The sequence below is a fragment of the Mytilus californianus genome, unplaced genomic scaffold, assembly GCF_021869535.1.
Source record: "Mytilus californianus isolate M0D057914Y unplaced genomic scaffold, xbMytCali1.0.p SCAF_5, whole genome shotgun sequence".
Lineage (NCBI taxonomy): Eukaryota > Metazoa > Mollusca > Bivalvia > Mytilida > Mytilidae > Mytilus > Mytilus californianus.
Window position 1 is genome coordinate 46935552 of NW_026262701.1, and position 19074 is coordinate 46954625.

Genomic DNA, 19074 nt, shown 5'->3' on the forward strand with positions numbered 1-19074 from the left:
CGTAACCCCTAGATAAACCCTAACCTCTGGTTATAAGATTTTGTACAAGGTTTAACCACTGGATAAATTATATCCTCTGGTTATAAATTTTGTATAACGTTTAACCACTGGATAAATCATATCCTCTGGTTATAAGTTTTGTATAACGTTTAACCACTGGATAAATCTTAACCTCTTGTTATAAGTTTTGTACAAATATTAACCACTGAATACACCTTAACCTCATGTTATAAGTTTTGTACACGGTTTAACCCCTAGATAAATCTTAACCTCTGGTTATAAGATTTTTTACAAGGTTTAACCACTGGATAAATCTTATCTTCTGGTTATAAGTTTGGTACAAACATTAACCACTGAATACATCTTAACCTCTAGTTATAAGTTTTGTACAAGATTTAACCTATAGATAAATCCTAACCTCTGGTTATAAGCTGTTGTACAAGGTTTAATCACTTGATGAAACTTTACCTCTGGTTATAAGTTTTGTACAAGGTTTAATCACTGGGTGAATCCGAACCTCTGGTTATAAGTTTTGTACAAGGCTTAACCACTGGATATAAATCTTAACCTATGGTTTTAAGTTTTGTACAAAGTTTAACAACTAGATAAATCTTAACCACTGGTTGTAAGTTTTGTACAAGCAAGGTTTAAACATATCAGATGTGTGTAAACTATCCTTCAATTGCCCAAAATGTAATGGTTTTATATCCTTCAATAACATTACTTGACCTCTAGATGTCTTTCGGTATTTTGTTACGTTGGGTTGGTGTCTCTTTTTCACCCTCACGTTGTTTCTGTACTATCGTCTATCCTCTTGGTGTACATTACTTTCCTTTGGTGATAAGAGTGTTTTGATGGAAAATTCAACTTTATCGAGCGATATCTATTGACTTACGTATTCCAATCTGGTATCTGCTATATATATGAGCCTTGTGGGGATTTAACGGATGGGCATATTCTTTAAAGGGTTAGCGGTGGCGAGGGATACGATATATGTTCAACTGCTCTCAATGAAGAAGGACATTAAACATCTTTCGGGGATATTTGGTTTGCAATTCCATGTTATCTTCTCGGGCTACATTCATTCATTTACGTTTCACACTTGGTTTCTGATATTTGAGCCTCAAAGGGATTTAAGAGTATGGGATGATCTCTGTTGTTTTAGAGAGAAAGGGGCATAGGACATATAGTATACTATCTATTCGTAATATAATATTCAATGTGATATTTGCATCACACCAGGGGTATTAGATTCGCAATTTTGGATACGTGGCTTCAGATACCATCACCTTTACGAACGAGTCTTATATGTTAAAAAAATGTTGTGTCCGCAACAATCTAGATTATATCATCAGTTCAAAATATACCATATCCGCTAGTTTTGAACTTATTGTTACATTAGGATTGTACATTTGACATAAGGGTTTGCGTCACACGTGAAATATTGCACTTAATCTGGGTGTTAGATTGGTGTATTATCTTCTGAAAGATTGTTTATATTTGCCTAACCTAACAACCATTCAATTGCGAGGTAGACTGTTTAATCTATCCCACGTGGTTTCAAGTTTAGTATACATTAGAAGACATCGTCTTAAAATCTTTTTTTGGACGTTAATACTCTCTAACGGTAAGAATAGTTCTTTTTCTTCGGAAATAGAATTGCAAATTTATCAATCTTTACTTGTTGCTACATTGTAAGTCTTCAGGATATAACGATAACGTTTACTTTACTTTTGATAAAGTTTAAACATTTTAGTCCTAGTATTTATACCATTTCTACAGAGGAACGTATGTTTAATGTGTGGTAAATTGCAAGACTAAGTGTAAGTGATGCATTTTGTCCTGAAATGTGTGTTTTATTTTTTATTTTTTTTTTTTATTTAATGCTTTGTATTTTTCATGATTATTCCCCGCTTTTTGGCATAATTGGTTTCTTACATTTACGAGTTCTTTAATGCACCATTTTTATGAATAAAAGTAGACTCTTCTTCGCTTTTGACTGAATTGTTTTCTATGCATTTATAAAATCTTTAATATACCATTTGTATAAATAAATGGAAATGCGGTATACTCTAAAATGAGACAGCTAACCAGGATCAATATTTAAAGGTGAAAAACGTATCTAGAGGTCTTCACCAATAGATAAGTGAAGCTTTATAAAGTTCTGATTCTAGATAATTTGTAGATATATTTAAAAGAGAATCCCAAGGTATTATCAACTATATATACGTATACTGTATATATGTGTCGGTGTACATTTGTTATGTGTTAAATCTGTATTAAAAAATCCCAATATTATCAATTACTATTTTAAATTGCTCCTTCAAAATTCGCAATTAAGATAATTTTTCTGGTATAATTGTAACTAGAATTTCCGCTGTGTTTCAGGTGTCAGGCCACCATTTCACACACTCCAATTTAGAACATATGTAAAAGTATAGCCCTTCCCTGACAAAAAATAGTGCTTTTGTTGTCTTTGTTTACTTAAACTAACCAACAAATTTGCAGATATGGAACTTTTGATGAAAGAAAAATATATTTAGACGATTGTGAGTCAAATTTTACTTGTCCATAAGTTTGCATTAAAAATTGAGGATTTATGCTCTCCATAGTTTATTTATTTAAGATTTCCCGAAAACAAGGGGTTATTTTTAGTAGTAGTTGCCTTCGGAACGCTGGTGTTTCACTACAAGACTTTAAACAGTGGTTGAAAATTAGCATGCAGAAAGGTGATACATGTACAATTTAGGATATACCTGGTTTCTATGACCTTAATGTAGATTATCCTTCTGACCTACACTTGTACTTTCGGTTAGACTGAAAAGCAAAGAAGAACTTTTAGGTTTTGATTATCAAAGGCACGATAAAATACAAACAAATAATCGATAGTCAGATTATCAGAATTTTCTCATGTATAAATTACAAAAAAAAACAGGATATGAAGCTGCACTGATACACCAAATCCCAAGCCTCAATTGTTATTTTAAAATTTTAATGTGCAGAAAATGTTCAAATTAAAATGTAGAGGCTTTTGTCTACACTGTGTTGTTTTTGTTGTTTTTGTTGTTTTTTCAATCATATTTGCTCTATCTCTACATCTGTTCATTTTTTCACGTGCGGTTTTTATTTATTAGTTTCCATGTTAAGTACATATGTACCTCAAACATATACATAAAATATTGAAATGTAAATATTTAAGATCTCGGAGGTTACCTAGCAGTAGTACTCTATGCAAAGTTACAAACAGTAATAGTTTTAAAGTCACAGATATTTCAATGCATCTAGGAAAACTACAATATCAAGTTAGTAAGCTACCCTGACACTCTGACAACAAAATGCACAATATATGCTGCACTTTTTAAAGCGCATAAGGTTAATAGTTCAAATTCGGGTCTAACCTCGAGACTAGTACAAACATTGCACTGTATAAAAAGAAAAGTACATGTAAAGGGTGTACTTCGACAGACAATTTTCACAAGAAAAGTACATGTAAAAGGTGTACTTCGATAGACAATTTTCAAAAGAAAAGTACATGTAAAGGGTGTACTTTGACAGACTATTTTCACAAGAAAAGTACATGTAAAGGGAGTACTTTGACAGACAATTTTCACAACTATTTTGTTCATTCAAGTTCTGAGCAAGTCTCTTTTTGCAATTTAGCTGCATGTGTGATTATCAAACAATCCAAAAATAGGGAACAGAGCATTTTTTCTCAAATAGTACTTGGAAAACTAACTTGTGGTTTACCGACGGGACCAACGAAATGGCCAATCCCTTATCTCCTCTGGTGAAGATTTCTAGGGACCAATAAAATTTCCTACTTTGCTGAGGCCCAGTGTTTTACTTTTTTTTTTTGTTATCTACCCTTTCATGTGGCTTTAAGGAATGAAACAATGGTTTTTAAACGTTGCGACAATGCACAGTACATAATATCACTGTCTTATAGTGAAAAGGGTATTTATATTGATTATAGAAAAAATCTCTAAAAGTTGTATTAGTTTATCATGTTAACCCATGTTTTAAGTATTATAAATCACGTTGGCGCAGCCGTTCTCGTGCTGCCAAGAAGATACCTCTGGTTTACTTCCGAACGTAATTTACTTTCTCTTCCTTTAAAACCCTTGTTATAACTTCACAAAAATTTGATCGTACCAGTGCTATCTATTATAATGATTTTCTACGTAATTCCTACTAGTATATTTGACTGTGAATGATAGAAAGGCAAAACACTGCAGTTAAGCTTAAATAATGACAACAAACATCATGGCGTTTATATCTTTTTTAACAGTATATTGTCTTTTTCAAATTATTTCTTTCAGTCTTTTAGATTTTTCAGATTCCTTTCAACTTATTATTATTTGAGGGGTGGAAGGACCTTCACTGGGACGTCGGGCCGGATTTGGCCTTTATTGTGACTGGCATTCGGGATTAACACTTATCGGCACTTGGGAATTTTTGATTATTTTTTTCTTGAATCGGGAAAGAATACTTTATTTTTTCTGGAAATCGTGATGACAACCCTCATACCCTCCTCTAATGTTTATGTTGTTTTATTGTAAAATTTTTTCTGCAATATTACCTCCGAGTGCAATTTCTCTCCATATCTTACTGAAGATAGAAAATGAAAGGATATGGAGTAAATGTACATGGGACAAAATCGCAGACAATACATAGAAAACATAGAAAATTATCAATGAACAGGGCTTTTATTCCTGTTCTTCATCTTGACAGTTGATTTACTAAAGATAATCCAGACAGAAGAAGTTTGATTTCAAATAAACTTAAATCATCCATTCAGTCAGAGTTATGATGAATATCAATTGCTATGTGTAAATGGTAGAAAATGTTTGAATCAAATATATTCATGTAGCTTTTTTTCTGCCATAATGCCAAAAAGGAAGGTGCGTCTGGATTGTTTTAAGGGACGGCAGTTATCTTTTGCGACAATAATCTCTTCATTTTATCATTTTCCAATAAAATTCCTTCATCTTCGCATAAATTAATGTTTTATTTGCTCCACAAGAAAAATACAGTTCAAGAAAGAGTTTCATAATTACCAATACAATCACATCCAAGAAGAATAAATAAATTTCTGAACTTCCAAGAAAACTTCTAAGCTCGCCAGTATAATGACGACGAACACTACATATAAGTTATTTTTTTGCGAAAAATACATATCACAATCATTCGAATTTACCAGATCTTATACAAGTCAATAATGATATTAATTTCGAAAATGAAATATTTTCCATTTTTACATATATGAACGAATCATCTTGAAAAATGTCCGTCAAGATGTATTAAAAAAAACCGTCAAAAATCACATCCGTTACTTTGCTGAAGAGATACAGTCCAGCTCTAGAGATGTAAACTTCAGGTTGAAAGTGATTATGAATTTTAGCACTAATGATGTAAAGTCGTGCAACATGTATTCGATTTGGACAGTACGGGTCAAAAGGGGCTTTCAGGAACCAAAAGGGGAAGTTCCCTTGAACAAATGATCTGTATAAAATAAATCTCCGTTATCCTCAACTCTGACCCCGCAAAAATAACACCATTCAGTGGTCTGAAGGGAAGCTTATCCAATATACCTAATTCGCAACTGACCATTATTATAGGATTAAACGCCTTTTTAAAGGAATTTATTGGTGTATAAACTCGACCAATTCACTCACAAACAAATAAAAGTCCGAAGGTCCAGTTTATACACCAATAAATTCCTTTAAAAAGGCGTTTAATCCTTATAATTCTTTAATTCTTTAAATTGGAGACAAGGAATTTATTTTTCCACACTCATAACCTCTTTCACACGTAAATTGTATAATTATGTCATTGAATTAGCCTGGCGCATGAGTATATTTATTTGTTAAAGCAAAAGTATGCACTCCATGAAATTTGCTATCTGATAAGAAATAAACTACAAAAAATCATAATATCATTCAAATGAATGTTTTGTGTTTATCATTTAATTTAATGATTAACGCGAAGTGAAAATAAATATTTTAAACGTCGAGCCGGATTAATTGTGTAATTATCGTCGCCATCTTGTTTACATTGGTTACAAAAAGAAGTTCGGTAATATGCAAATCATATAAGAATTATTGATTCATAGGGACTGTCGGGGGAAAATATGTATGTCAATTAGTATGTATGGTCAAACACTGCAAACCCCTAAGAAAAACACTCGATGGTCGGATATGAAACCTATAAATATATTTTAATTGCGAAAAACGTTATTTTTTTTTAGAATTCAAATCCCATAAGGGAGCTACCATTTGATTTTTATGGGGGGCTAGGATGAAAAATGTTGTCCTGCCTATTTATTTTTCCCTCTTTTTGGTCCTGCCTTTTTATTTTTCACTCTATTCGGTCCTGCCTTTTTTTTTTTTAGTTTATCCTGACTTTTTTTTTTGCAAATAATCTCATCCTGCCTTTTTTTACTCAAAACTCCTGTCTTGCCTATTTTTTTCAAATTTCATCCTAGCCCCCCCCCCCCCCCCCCCCATAAAAATCAAATGGTAGCTCCCTAAGGACTATTTGAGACCACAAGGATTTGTCATTTACTATGTACTAGTAGAAACACTGCCTGCAATTCATTCGTTTTACATCTTTGCATCTAGAGTTTAAATCATCAGAAATGGGGTTTGAATCTTCAGCGTTGGAGTTTACATCTCTAGCGTTGGATTTTATATCTCCAGCACTTGAATTTACATTTTCAGGTCTGAACTTTACATTTTCAGAGCTGGACTTTATATTTTCAGAGTAGGACTTAACACTTTCAGAGCTTGAGTTCAAATCTTCATTAACTATCTATTCTTTTTCAACAAATTATTATTATTACTATTGCTAAATAAGTATTTTGCTTATTTGGATTTTGTCATTTCAGATTTGAACACGGAGGAAAAATCTAAGGAGGAAAGAATGGAAAAGCAGAACGGTGGTAATCCAATAAACCCTCCGCCCCCATACAGTATGGACACGTCTACTGGAAACACTAAAACACCCCCAATGGGAACGAGGACAATTCTCAAAAATGTTCTTGTTGTCAGTATTGGATTTATGTTTCTATTTACTTCATTCCAGTCTCTATCAAATCTCCAAAGTACATTAAACAAAGAGGAAGGACTTGGAACAGGTGGATTGTCTATCGTTTATGGCGCCCTTGTAGTTTCATGTATGCTGTTTCCATCTTTTGTTATCGCACACCTTGGATGTAAATGGACTGTGGCATTATCGATGTTGTGTTATATTGCCTATATGGCATTTAACTTTTATGCCGTATGGGAAACCATTATACCAGCTTCCATTATTGTTGGATTAGGCGCAGCCACATTATGGTCGGCTAAGTGTGCATATCTTACTCAAATTGCTGTGTGGTATGCTAAATTGACAGGTGCAACAGAAGATGACGTCATAAATAGATTTTTCGGTTTCTTCTTCATGATATTTCAAACAAGTAAGTCAAGTTTCATTATTGACTGACTTAAACCGGTTTGAAGACACTGTTAAAATATTAGACATGGTTGAGGAGCATAACGCAGTTTTCAATTTTCATATGTTTGATGTTTGTATATATTGCAAAAAATTGTCCCAGAATGCAAATTTTCAGGTTTTTAAACATCGAAATGTCTAGTCTTTAAAGGTGAAAATATCAAATCATTGATTACGTAACATGTTACATTCGGTCATAAATATCGAAGTTTAGATGAATATGTAAATGTTATATGACAAGTAATTGCACTTTTGCGTCGTCAAGTAAAACGTTCACAACCATAATGATTTTTTTTTAAAGAATTCAAGGTCAGGTTGTTTTTAATACATTTACTTGAAGATTTCCGTTTTCTATATAAGATTCGATCTTCAAGAGAAAACACACCTAATAAAGTGTATGTGCGACATTATTCCAACGACTGGGAAATAATACTAAGTAATGTATGTAAGGTAGATTGGGTGTCTTTTTCTGAACCGTTGACATCCCTTCTGTTCATGTGGCAAAAATACTTCTTTGTTTTAAAAATATTGTACCAAGTATCATTCAATATACAACAAAAAACATAGAACTTGAAATTGAAAAAATAAATTATCAATAATTTAAGTGTCGTAAAGTATATCTAAACTTTTCAGATAAAATCCATTTAAAATCAAGGGCAGATAATTATACTGAATTTTATTCATCGTAACAGCTAGCGTAAATGATAAGCTCACGCAGTGGAGTAACACCAAGCGGCACCCTTCATTCGACTATTTAGTATCGCTACGCTGTTTCCGGAAGGCAAATGTGTGGATATTATTCACACATTACGTAATAACTCGTGATGCCGTCCTTCAAATCTTGGAACGTGTTTCCCAACATACGTTGTTCTAGATTAATAACAGACATTAGAAGACTCGTATGACATCATTAAGATACATTTGTGTACTTTTAATAAAATTTAACAATTAAATTATGGCTTTCAATATCCAACTAGCACAAATAAACTGAATAAATAATATTAAACTTGCAGAAACCTGATCTTAAATGTGTTTGTAGAATGTCTTTTCTAATGGTGACTTTAATATATTTAGGTCAGATTTGGGGGAATTTAATCTCTTCAACAGTGTTTGCGGTAACGCCAGGGAATACCACAGAAGATCTAGAGTCATGTGGGTCAAATTTTGATCCTACTGCACCAACAGGAAATAATTCTAACTTGGATAGACCGGATGATACAAAGGTTTGTGAAAACTTCACCGTCGTCATATTTGTTGGTGATAATATAAATCTAAATTAAGTTAAACGCAATAAGTATTTTCGATTTTATTTTGAAATATCTTTCGCAAATGAATTAAAAAATGCTGCTGTATTATTGGAATATTACAGTCTTAAATTATTCTTCTTTGTCCACACTTTATTACTGTACATGTGGACGCTGACTCTTCACAAAGTGATTTAGGTGGATTTCTGAATTTGTTATGCAGCGGAAACATGAATTTGTACGTTTTATAAAGGTGGTCTTTTATGTCAATGACGATTAAGGTATTATGATAGTACAACAATCATTTTATGATTCCAAAATTTGCAATTAGCTTAAATAAAATGGAATCATTTATAGATAATGGAATGTGGATTAATAATACAATTAGGTTAGAATACTTTCGCAAAACTTTTCAAATATACCGGGCTTATAATTTTGTGCGCATTTCGTCTACAAAAGACTCACCAGTGACGCTCGCACCAAAAAAGTCAAACGACCTAATAAAGTACGAAGTTGAAGAACATCGAGGGCCAAAAATTCACAAAAGATCACAAAAGAGGGGGAATAAGCTTAACATATACAAATCCATAATATGAACAATGAACACTGCCATTTCCTGGGTCTTGATATCTTTATCTTAAACGGGAAGCTTAATCCCAAAATTAACGATAAAAGAGTTGATTTTTCATTTCCTACTGTTAATTATCAATTTTTAGATGGTGAAGTTCCCTTGTCACCATCTTATGGTGTTTATATATCCCAACTTGTTCGATTCGCTCGTGTATGTAACAACGTATTTGATTTAACCGAAAGAAATCTCTGTATCACTGAAAAATTATTACACCAAGGTTTTCGATATCACAAACATTTACTAAATTTTATCATCGGTACAAGGACATCATTCGTAAATATAAATCAGCTTGCAGACATCTCATACGTTCGGGTATTTCACATCTAATCTGTAATGGTAATATTCTATACAAAGCACAAAAATGTCGTCATTTTTCACCTCAAAAGCTAATAAAACCTTTAAACAGACTCGTTCAGAAGAGATATAGTTACGATACTGTTGTCAGGCCATTAAAGATGGCATGTTTTGGAATTAACATTGATTCACTCATAAGGTCTTTGCATCGGAAATAAACACATTTATCCAAAAACCAGTTGTTGGCATGATATGGGTTTTGTTCTTCTCGTATATTTTATGATGTTATGATACTAAACCCCCAACGGGAGGAATTGTGCTTGATGTTGATATGATGAAGACATAATTTTTCAATCAGTTTAATTGAGGTCTGGAGCTGGCATGGCAGTAACAGCTAGTAGTCCTTTGTTAATTTATGTATCATTGTCATTTTGCTTAGTTCCTTCTGTTACCTATTCTGATTTCGGACTCGGTTTTCTTTTGAAATGAGTTTTACTGTGTGTATTGATGTGCGTTCGATTATTCTACATTGGCTAGAGGTATAGGGGGAGGGTTGAGATCTCACAAAACATATTTAACCCTACATGAGTATACTAACACTGTTTTCTCGTATTGTTAATTGACATCAGAAATGATGGAGATCTGAAACAATAAATCAGTCAATTAATAATTATCATATGGATATTCCTCTATCCCTCCACAAGTCATTGGTGTGTCTATTTGAAATATAACTATGACTGATGCTGAGACAATGACACACCAGCGGGTGCCAAAAGAACTGTTGCGTGAGTTGTAAGTAATGCTGCAACCACAACAGCGTCGAGATCATCTGTGTCATATTGACCATCCGGTACTGGGCACTTCACTGCAGGCATGTTGTAATGTTACGTCAATAATTCTCAAAAGTGTTGAGACATCTCAATCATAAATGATTATAACACTGTTTTCTCATAACTTGAGTTGACATCAGAAATGATGGAGATCTGAAACAATAAATCAATCAATTAATAATAATCACATGGATATTTCTCTAAACCCCGCCGCATTTTTTGCGCCTGTCCTAAGTCAGGAGCCTCTGGCCTTTATTAATCTTGTATGGTTTTTTTTAATTTTGGTTCATTTATATGTTTCGGAGTCTAGTACACATTTTTGTTTAGGAGCCAGCTGAAGCCCGCCTCCGGGTGCTGGATTTTCTCGCTGTGTAGAAGACCCATTGGTGACCTTGGGCTGTTTTCTGTTCTTTGGTCGGGTTGTTGTCTCTTTTACACATTCCCCGTTTCTATTCTCAATTTTACCAGTTGAATATAAGCATACGTTTTCGTCCATGTCTCCAATGTAACACAACCATACTTTGTTTTCAAACAAGAGATAAATAAACAATAAACTGATGTTCAAAACTTGTAAACCCATTTTAATTTCAGACCAAGATAAACAAAAGATTAGGGACGCACATGCATTTTAAATAATGGTAGACAGAGTACACCGACAGGGTCAAAGTCTCCAGTTTGCATGCATCACGCGAATCAAAACTCCGTCAGAATGTTATGATAGATGCAATCGACAAATTTCCAGTTCAGTCGATTATTCCAGTATTTTAAGCTTTAAGACATTGCAAAAACGTTTGTAATGAGTTAAGACATCTCGTATCGTTTAACCAATTCGTCATGGTGACCACAAAAATTGTGCAGTCTCCTCTTAGTCGTTTTTCCTTGGAACCTTAATGGAAGAGTTTATGTGTAAGGAGCACTTCCATGTTAAATGTAACAATGCGTAAGGCTCAACTGAGATCTACAATCGCCATGCAATGAAACAAAGGGTATTTTAATGCTCAGAAATGAGAAGGTTACAGCGGTAAAACTGCTATTCAGACGTCTATCATAAATCTTAGTGTGAAGTCGTCTATCTGTATCATTTCTAGAAAGATGTTTAGATAATGAAGCAGTTCTGGTAGTTTCTTTACTGTCGTTAACTTCAACATCACTGGGATATGATTTTTCGTAACTTACAACCATAAATTTGTATTTTGGATTCAAAAAGAGTATGACATCTTTATATGTTTAATGAAGTTTTTGGTACCCAATATAAATAATGGAAATGTTTATCCATTGTTACGTTAGTATTAAAGTAGGGATGGACAGACTTGTGGTTTTCTATCATCTTCTCTTTGGTGAATTATGTAGGTGTGTATGTGACTTATGGTTTTTCTATCATCTTCTCTTTTGTGAATTATGTAGGTGTGTATGTAAGAATCTCAAAATTGCTGTAAATTCCAAGTTTGTAAAGCAATACAAATAATGCTACATTATAAAACCAATATCGTATGAGGCTTTGTCGGCTGGAACATCAAAATGTTTATCGTAAGGATAGATAAATCAACCACAACCTCCTGCTTCTTCAAAGAGTAAAAACCAGTTTTCTCATAGTATGTATTAGCTTTTAAATGCGCTTCTGAATGCATAAGTATTTCTCTTAAAATTTGATGTACGTTAGATCCCTGTTCAAAGAGCATCTGCTTTTATTCCCAATTTTTTTAAAGGTTTCGTGTTGATCAATATATTTATTTTTATATGTTGGTTTACAATTTTTGTCTGCAATTTTTTTTTTTGACTATAGAATCACAACAGCGTCTAGATCATCATTATGACTTCAATACCGCATATGAAAGTGTATTATCTGTTAATTTTGGTGTCAACCTTTAAAATCAAACTCGAAACAAGTTTTTGAACGATACAACATAAGTCCAATATATTTTGATAATTTGAAGTTGATCAAGAAAAGAACGATTACAACAACCGAAACTAATCTATACATTATAGATTATATTTGTACTTCCTTGTCTTTGAAATATTTATTAGTTCTTATAATTACCTATTAGTCATCACTAGTCCTGGGTGATCCAATGATTGAAAATCGGAAAGTCCAAGGTAGCACTATTCAAGTATTACAGATGGCAGATACATTTAAGGTTGATTCAATAAATTACATATAAATATTCTAATTTACAAAAGATTTCGGGGAAATTGGAAGGACGCTTATATAACAAAAGTGTTAAAGATTATTTATCCCTAAACGTTATTGAAACCTGAGGATACTTTGACAACAGTCCGATCCTCCTGGCTCACATTTGCGTTGATCTGAACAAGGAGTTCCGTTTATGCCCAGCTGAATCTTGGCTCGACCATGGCTAAGTGTACAATGAAAAGAATTTATATGGTTCTATCTTAGCTAAATGTGCTATAAATAGAATTTTCTTTACAAATTTTTGGCTCGTATACTTTAGTTGGCACCTTCGGTGAACATTGGTACAGCTAAGGTAAATCGATTTCATTTCAATGAATTATCTCGTCATGACGAAAGTTGAAGAATACGAGACATAGAAATGCTAATTCAGTGGCGACGGTGACGGCGCTTATTTTTTGTAAAAAGATTTATGTTTCAGAATGTTAAAGACCTAGCTGGATGCTTCATAGTTTAGGACACACGAAATCTATAATGTTTTAATTTTATTGTATATTTATGTAAAGATGTTCCGTTTGTCATACTAGTATTTCTATTGACTGTACTTGACGAATTTTCCTGTTTCAGTGACAGCTTAAAAACTGTTTAGTTTTTGCTACTTTAATTTCTAACTTGTTTCATGGGTCTGTGATCAGTTAACATTTTTGTGGTTAAGTTCATTGAGTCAACTTTATTTGTATGGAATGATTGTAAGATGTACATGTCGGTCTTGTCTTTTATTTGACATTGACCTCATTTTCATAGTTTATTGGTCAATGTTGAGTTTTTGTGGTTTGACCTGTTTTTCAGACATTAAGGTCATATATATTTGGGGTTTAGAATGATTGTAAGGTGAACGAGTCAGTCTTGCAGAGTTCATCGACCTTTCTCTCATTTTCATTGTTCATCGGAAAATGTACAATTTTAATGGTTAAGTCCATTTCCCAGATACTATAAACAATATGCCAACTATTATTGGTATGTTGAACGATTGCTAGGTGTTACTGTCTGTTGGAAGAGTTCCCCTGACCTTGACTTACTTTCCTTGAATCATTTATCAATGTTAACTTTTTAAGTCTTTCACGGATACAAGAATGAAAAGGTCAACTATATTTGGTGTATGGGATAATGGTAGGGAGTACATGACCGACTGGCAGGTTTCATTTGACCTTGACCTTATTTTTATGATTTATGATGTAATATTAAGATATGTGGTTTGGTCTGTTTTCAAGAAGCTATAAGTAATAGATCAACTGCATTTGTTGTATTGAATGATTGTAAAGTGTCAATAATCGTTTAAATGGATCATTAATAATGTTTAATTCATTTGATACAGATTGTTTGGCGAGTCTTGAACTTCTGGAAGCAATTGATTCTTTAAGAAATGTATACAACAACCCATCTGCTATTTAAGTTGTCTGTAATGGCGTCTTAGATCAGACACCGGCTCGATATATAAACCCTCTGTAACGGCGTTTAAGATCAGACACCGGCTCGATATATAAACCCTCTGTAACGGCGTTTAAGATCAGACACCGGCTAGATATATAAACTCTCGGTAATGGCGTTTAAGATCAGACACCGGTTAGATATATAAACTACCAACTATTTGCAATGTATTTAATGCTTTGACTTGACATTCTTTATAATGATCAATTACAGGTATACACACTGTGTGGTATTTATGTTGGCTGTGCTGTTATGGCGTTTATTATCATTGCAACACTTCTTGACAAGATTACTCTGGATAAAAAGCAACAAGGAGGGGATGGTAAAATATCACCTACATTGTTCCTGTCAACATTCAAGCATTGGTGGGGTTCAACGCCACAGAAGCTTCTAACATTCTTAACCATCTATAGTGGTATTGAGCAAGCATTTATAACAGGCGATTACACTAAGGTATTAAACGTCTGTAGAGAACGTATCTAAAGATGACAATTAAAGGAAATCGTACCATAAAATTAACTTGATGTCAACAGCAACCAGGAGGCAAACACATTTGTAATAAAATTTCGGTAAACTTCGAATTGTTTTTAAAAATTGTTGATAAATCATGCATTTAATATATGAATATGACAGAAATATCTAACCTTATATATATTCCCTTATTTTACCTCAATTCAAATTTGGCACGATACATTACATAAACAACTGTATGTACTCACGGTTCGTTTAGATATAAAGGGTAGGTGCGATAATGACCCTATCTGGAAATATGTTAATTATATGAAAATAACAAGTGTTCAAGTTGATGCATGAATGTTTGGGAAAGGAATGAAGATCATTTTTTGTCTGCCCTTTCTTATAAAGCATTGAAATTTACACACAAAATAAGTCAACATAGATATGTTGCTGAAAGTATACAAAATTGTCTGGCTATCAACCACATTAATTTTTAGGAAATACAAAACGCAGAGTTTGACAAAGTAGACCTTCAAGTCATATAGTTTATCTGTAACAAAGTGTATAAGATTACAAGTTAGGATTACGCATGCGTTTAATATATGCATACTTCAGTGTAGATATTCTTTAATCTCACCTCATTTTTAAATGTTGTACGATCGTTAAAGACAAAAACAAAAGTTTGTTTTAAGAATTCTTTCGAGTCAAGGGGTAAGTGTAATAAACATTATGTTAATTATATCAAAATAAGAAGTGTTCGAGTGATGCATGAACATTTGTGAAAGAAAAATAGATGATTTTTGTCATCTGTCCTTATTATTAAGCATTGAAATTAACACACAAAATAAGTTAAAGTAGACATTTTGGTCAAAGTTGACACAGTCGCTTGGATATGAACCACATTTATATTGTTGAAACACTAGAACGCATATTTCGACAAAGTAAATCGTCAAGTCATAATGTTGAAAGTTCTTTTGTCGAAACATTCGCTGTATGCTTCTGTTCCAAACTTAAGTGGAAATTTGCATGCTTTAAAAATATATAAATTTATACAATTTGTTGGACCATAGACAATAATGCTTAAATTAAGTAATATAAATATATATGTGGTTACTATAAGTAACAGATTTGGGTCTTATCGAACCTACCCCTTTAACGATTTACCTTATAAATGATGCATCTTTCAAGAGAAACTCATAAAAGGAATGATACCGGATGCGTTGACAGAGTAAGAATCGCCTGTTATGCACGCATTACCCGCCATGGGAATCCATATTCAGTCAAGATGTCACGATTGGCAGACCACAATATGTGTATGTCGCTAGTGAAATGAGACACAGACACATCGTTAACATCTTTTATTATATAGACTGAGCATGCATGACTGTAACGTATTAATTTAGAAAAAATAGTAATCGCAGGAATCATTAAGATTATTATGATTGTAAAACAGCAGTTTAATTTGTTATTACGCATGATGGAAATCCGTTATGTTCTATAACATTTAAGCCTCTAAAATAAAGTACAAAATCTAGAAATGTGGTTGAAAAAAATATTTTTTGACAAATAAGAAATATCTTTCTTTGAAATGATAAAGCTTATCAATCCATTTTGTGTTTCCTATTTTTTATCCTTTGTCTTAAATACGAACGTCATGCTAATTGATTTTAAAACACTTTCAGTCCTACATTAGCTGTGCAATTGGGATATGGAACGTGGGTTATGTTATGATCTGTTATGGTGTAGTGGATGCTATTTGTTCGTTCGCTTTTGGAAGACTGGTACAGTTTGTTGGTCATGCACCTTTTTTCCTTCTTGGTAAGATATCTGAAATGCAATTAATTATTGTGCTTATGAGAAAAGATTAAATATGTGGTCTAAAGAAGGCATATGATATACTAGACCTTTTCAAAATGCATGAGATAATAAATATCTTAAGATAACGATATTGTCTTCATTTGCTAATCTTTAAAGATTTAAAGAAGATAAAAAATCGTGATTTTCTTGATATTCTAAATTAAAGCACAACCAAACGCACTCAGTGTTTATAATATTTTCCTATATTTTTACAATTGATAATATGAAATATTTTTTTCAGCATTTTTATTGCATGGAGGAACACAAATAGCTTTGTTTCTGTGGCAACCAAATCCAGACAACCAAATTCTGTTTTACGTATTTGCAGCATTGTGGGGAATGGGTGATGCAGTTATTCAAACACAAATTAATGGTATAATATTCATGTTTTCAAAACGGAAAACTAAATATGAATAAAAGTATATGTCAACTAAACGTCAATAAGACAGCAACCAAAAAAAAAAACAAAACAAACACACACACACAAAAATCAAAGGACATCTATACAATTTTTTTTTCTAGTTTGAATATATTAAGTAGATCATCGGCGGAAATAAGATTCATCCAACAATGGGACAAAAACGCACAATGTGTTGCTCATCATACTGAAAACTTTAGTAAGATATATAACGGATGAGAAAGTATAATTATCTAACCTGCTTGAAGAAAAAGGACGAAAAAATAACAAAACAATTTACACTACAAGCGAGAGAAATAAAATATTGTTTAAAAAGCAGCACATCCCATGGCAAAGGGTAGTGAAAATTTTTCATTTATGCAGATTTGACATAGTTTCGACAATTCAATTACCGTAAAAGTAAGATGGCGATATCCCGATGTTTCTTATTTTGTGGCGCATGACACTGTAAATGTAATCAGATACGCTTGTTATTAAATGCTTAAAGAGCCAACAATATGATTCAAAAGGAGATGATGTATATATGTCAATGATATAACAAACCAACGACACAAATGACAAGAAGACATCTTTAATCATTTGAGAATCATACAATCACAAAAAGGCCTAAACTTTACGGTCTAAACTTTTCATCTGAGAACCCCGCGAACTTTCGATAGCTTTAAATTTTTGATTACCGTACAGTTTCAGTTGTTTTCATGCTGACTTTACTTTTACATGTCCAATTACTGTTTGATCTATGTAAAAACAACATTATACAATGCCTTCACTAATCTCCACCTATTCAAGAATTAAAATAAGCTAACTTTTGTTTCAGCGTTGTACGGATATCTCTTCACAAATAATACAGAAGCAGCATTCTCGAACTACAGATTGTGGGAATCGTTAGGGTTTATTATTGCTTTTGCGTGGAGTGGTTTTTTGGTTACAAAAGTAAAACTTATCCTTTGTTTTGGATTCCTTACACTTGGAATGTCCTGTTATGTATTGGCAGAAATTCAGGACCGTCGGAAAAAGAAAGGTGATTTCCAACTAAATGCAACCCAGAAGACACCTTTGTAAAAGTTCCATTGTTTAGTTGGTATATTGTTTGTAATATTGTTGATCTGTACATAACTGATGTGGTGCTATTTATTTTGATTTTATTTATTTAAAACAGATTGATAGTCATTCAACTTGCATTTTATATCACAATGATTATAGTGTGTATATATTATGTAATTTTATGTAAATATATTTGTAATCATTTAATGTGAATGAATAACATATATATGCATTTAATTTGAATTCATTGATTGATTTTTTAAGGACGATAACAATGTTAAAGAGAGTTTTGATCTTTTAAAGTTATAGATATAGTATTATTTGAAAAGAAATTCCAATAAACGTTGATTTATGACCTTAAATACATCACCATGGTAAACAAGAAAAGGTAAAGTTTGTATTGAAAAATTGAGTCTTGCTTTCTTCATTATTCGAATCGGCGAAAATGGGTTTTTAATGTTACATCGTACTCGAAAGACTGTTCTATGGCATAAAAATCTAAAGGCCTAAGATATTAGAAATATATAACGATTCTACAGAAAAAGAAAAATCAAAAGCGCATGTGAACACACACTGAGAGTGTGAAGTTTCAGGATTTCATTTTACACTCTGATAGCATTGAAAATTATTAAGTCATGTATACTCAATCAAGAATAAATGGAAACTGACATGTATATTCTGGTAAAGGTACGTACTTTAGAGTTATTTTAAATGTTTTATTATCTTCCGTATACATATGCCTGCCCCGATTATTTTAAAACAATAGATTTACCATATAATTCTAGGTTTGATAGACGATTGAGAATTGACCTCTATACGGTTTTTGCTTTATTGTTTTGTAGGGGTGCAGTATCATTGACGAATGTCTTAATCGCCTTTTAATGATATTTAGGAAGTTCTTCGCCTACACAGAATGACACTTTTTCTATACCATTTCGAAATCTCATCACCTATACCAAGTTAATAATTTAGGACGCCAGATGTTTCGTCTACTTACGACTCATCAGATGAGCTCGAATCATAACAGTAAGAAGGTCAACTCAATTACGAAGTTGAGGAGCAATGAAAATACAAAGATCCAAAAAGGGGATGACAGATCTGGATACGGTACGGATATCTATGCCTTGGGAAAAAATAATTTCAACATTCCATTAACAGTGAATTGATGGGAAATGGCCGTTTCAATGATATCA

General features: G+C 32.7%; 1 protein-coding gene across 1 annotated transcript; it reads left to right on the forward strand.

Annotated features, from left to right (window-relative positions):
• Positions 1 to 6893: 6893 nt before the first annotated feature.
• Positions 6894 to 18293, forward strand: LOC127702357 (protein unc-93 homolog A-like). Its single transcript, XM_052206505.1, has 6 exons — positions 6894 to 7456; positions 8566 to 8714; positions 14320 to 14559; positions 16245 to 16380; positions 16661 to 16792; positions 17655 to 18293. The coding sequence occupies exons 1-6, from the start codon at positions 6922 to 6924 to the stop codon at positions 17897 to 17899; spliced, it is 1437 nt and encodes a 478-aa protein (XP_052062465.1). The 5' UTR covers positions 6894 to 6921; the 3' UTR covers positions 17900 to 18293.
• The last annotated feature ends 781 nt before the right edge of the window (positions 18294 to 19074 follow it).